We start from the raw sequence: 1,801 nt of genomic DNA on the forward strand, positions 1-1,801 counted from the left end.
TACAACGAACCATTTGGGCAAGAACGGACCATTAAAATAATTCATGCAACAGACATACTTTACGAATAAACTTTGAACATTCTATTTTTTCTAAAGGGCTGCACGATTTGATACTGTTCGTTCCGTATCTGTATGATATCATATAAGCATTTCATTTCTTCGTATTAGTTAAATTTTTTCATATCCGATGCATGTCAAAATGGGTGGCATTTTGCAGCTGCATTCGACTACATAATCATTTTGGTTATCTGGAACTAGAATTTCATTACGTTTCAGAGTTAAATCGCCGAATTTGCAGACAGCGTCTTCCTTTTCCTCCTTTTCTTCTTTTGACCTTGAACTCAGATCAATAGCGTCTTTTTTAGAATTCGCTGTGAAATAAATTGGCATTAAGGAAATGTAAATTTGCAATACGAATAACAAGATCAAACTTACGGCATTTCACTTCATATGGACAACAATTTCTTCGATGGATAATGGGAACACACCCAGATTGAATGTCAGAAAAGAAATCAATTGCAGAGACGCATTTTATTTCTTCACAATTTGGATTTTCAGACGGTATTATGCTAATATCAAAATCCTCCGTGCATAGACATGTGTAGCACTCGTCGTTTTGTAGTTCCATGACTTCATTGAGACGATATGTTGTACCTTCCATTTCGCAAGTTTTTAATGTATCTAGTTGGTCTGAACGACAAAAAAAACATTTGATCATACATTCATCTACATGAAATAAGATTCAATTGAATGGTTTCTCACCGCAAATGATTTCCCCACAGCATTTTCCGAGATCTGAGTACTGTTGTATACAATCCCCAATATCTTCATCTCCGCATTCCATTAAAACGCAATCAAACGTTGCTTTTCCAATCTTTTCAGTGCAAATACATTGATATATGCATTGTCCCTCCGTTTCTTCTTCATTGATTGATTCGCCAATGTCATAAAGTCGGTTCTTGAAATAACATTTTTTCGGATAGCGAGATTTTTCACGTATATTCAAAAATTCCGAACAATCGAAACTGTGAAATCATTGAAATTTGAAATATTGAAGAGAAAAAACGTGAATACATGGAAAATATATAAAATTCAAACGGAATTTGAAAATGATAATTTTTAACAAAACAATTAGTACGTTGGTAACCCGAATTGTCGAAGGAAGAAGTTTTTTTCGACTTTAAAAAAAATCCCTTTTTTTCGTCAATTTTGCACTGAAAACAACAAGAAAAAAGGGCAATTCTGGACAAACTATCGGAGTATGATCCTATTTTTTTTTGTTTTCATTCATTCAAAATATTTTGTGAATATGTTTAAAATCATTGACAAATCGGGTTAACCCTTTGACGACCAAAACTGAACGGCTGGGAATTTTGCAATTCTGATTGCAGATTCGTGCTCAGCGACCCCAAAAATATTAACAAAAGTGTTATCAAAAATTAATTTTTTTAATTGCAAATATGAAAAAAATGATGGGACATATGTGTCCCATTGGTCGGTAAAGGTAACTATTTACCTTTATTTTTCTATGAAAAAAACATGTCTCCCATAAGAACTACGTGTAAAATCTTTTCCATTTTTTAAATTTATAGAATCGTTTTAAACCAAAAATGGTTTGAATCATGCTTTGTTGTGCCCATTTAATCACGAATTTAACGATCTTTTTGTAAATTTGTGTGTTTCAAAATTCGCGAAAAGTGGTTGAAATACAGGGAAATCAGTGGTAATTATTTACCTTTACCGACCAATGGGACACATATGTCCCATCACGCCAAAAGCAATAAAAATTTGATACAAAATT

The 1,801-nt window shown here is 32.9% G+C and overlaps 1 protein-coding gene across 1 annotated transcript; it reads right to left on the minus strand.

Moving 5' to 3' along the window:
• Positions 1-168: 168 nt before the first annotated feature.
• On the minus strand, positions 169-936 carry LOC129579899 (uncharacterized). Its single transcript, XM_055470083.1, has 3 exons — positions 763-936; positions 436-690; positions 169-371 (listed from the first exon to the last, which is right to left on the minus strand). The coding sequence occupies exons 1-3, from the start codon at positions 842-844 to the stop codon at positions 169-171; spliced, it is 540 nt and encodes a 179-aa protein (XP_055326058.1). The 5' UTR covers positions 845-936.
• Positions 937-1,801: the final 865 nt, after the last annotated feature.

The sequence above is a fragment of the Sitodiplosis mosellana genome, unplaced genomic scaffold, assembly GCF_009176505.1.
Source record: "Sitodiplosis mosellana isolate CC-2019 unplaced genomic scaffold, AAFC_SMos_1.0 Smas_scaffold_6724, whole genome shotgun sequence".
NCBI lineage: Eukaryota > Metazoa > Arthropoda > Insecta > Diptera > Cecidomyiidae > Sitodiplosis > Sitodiplosis mosellana.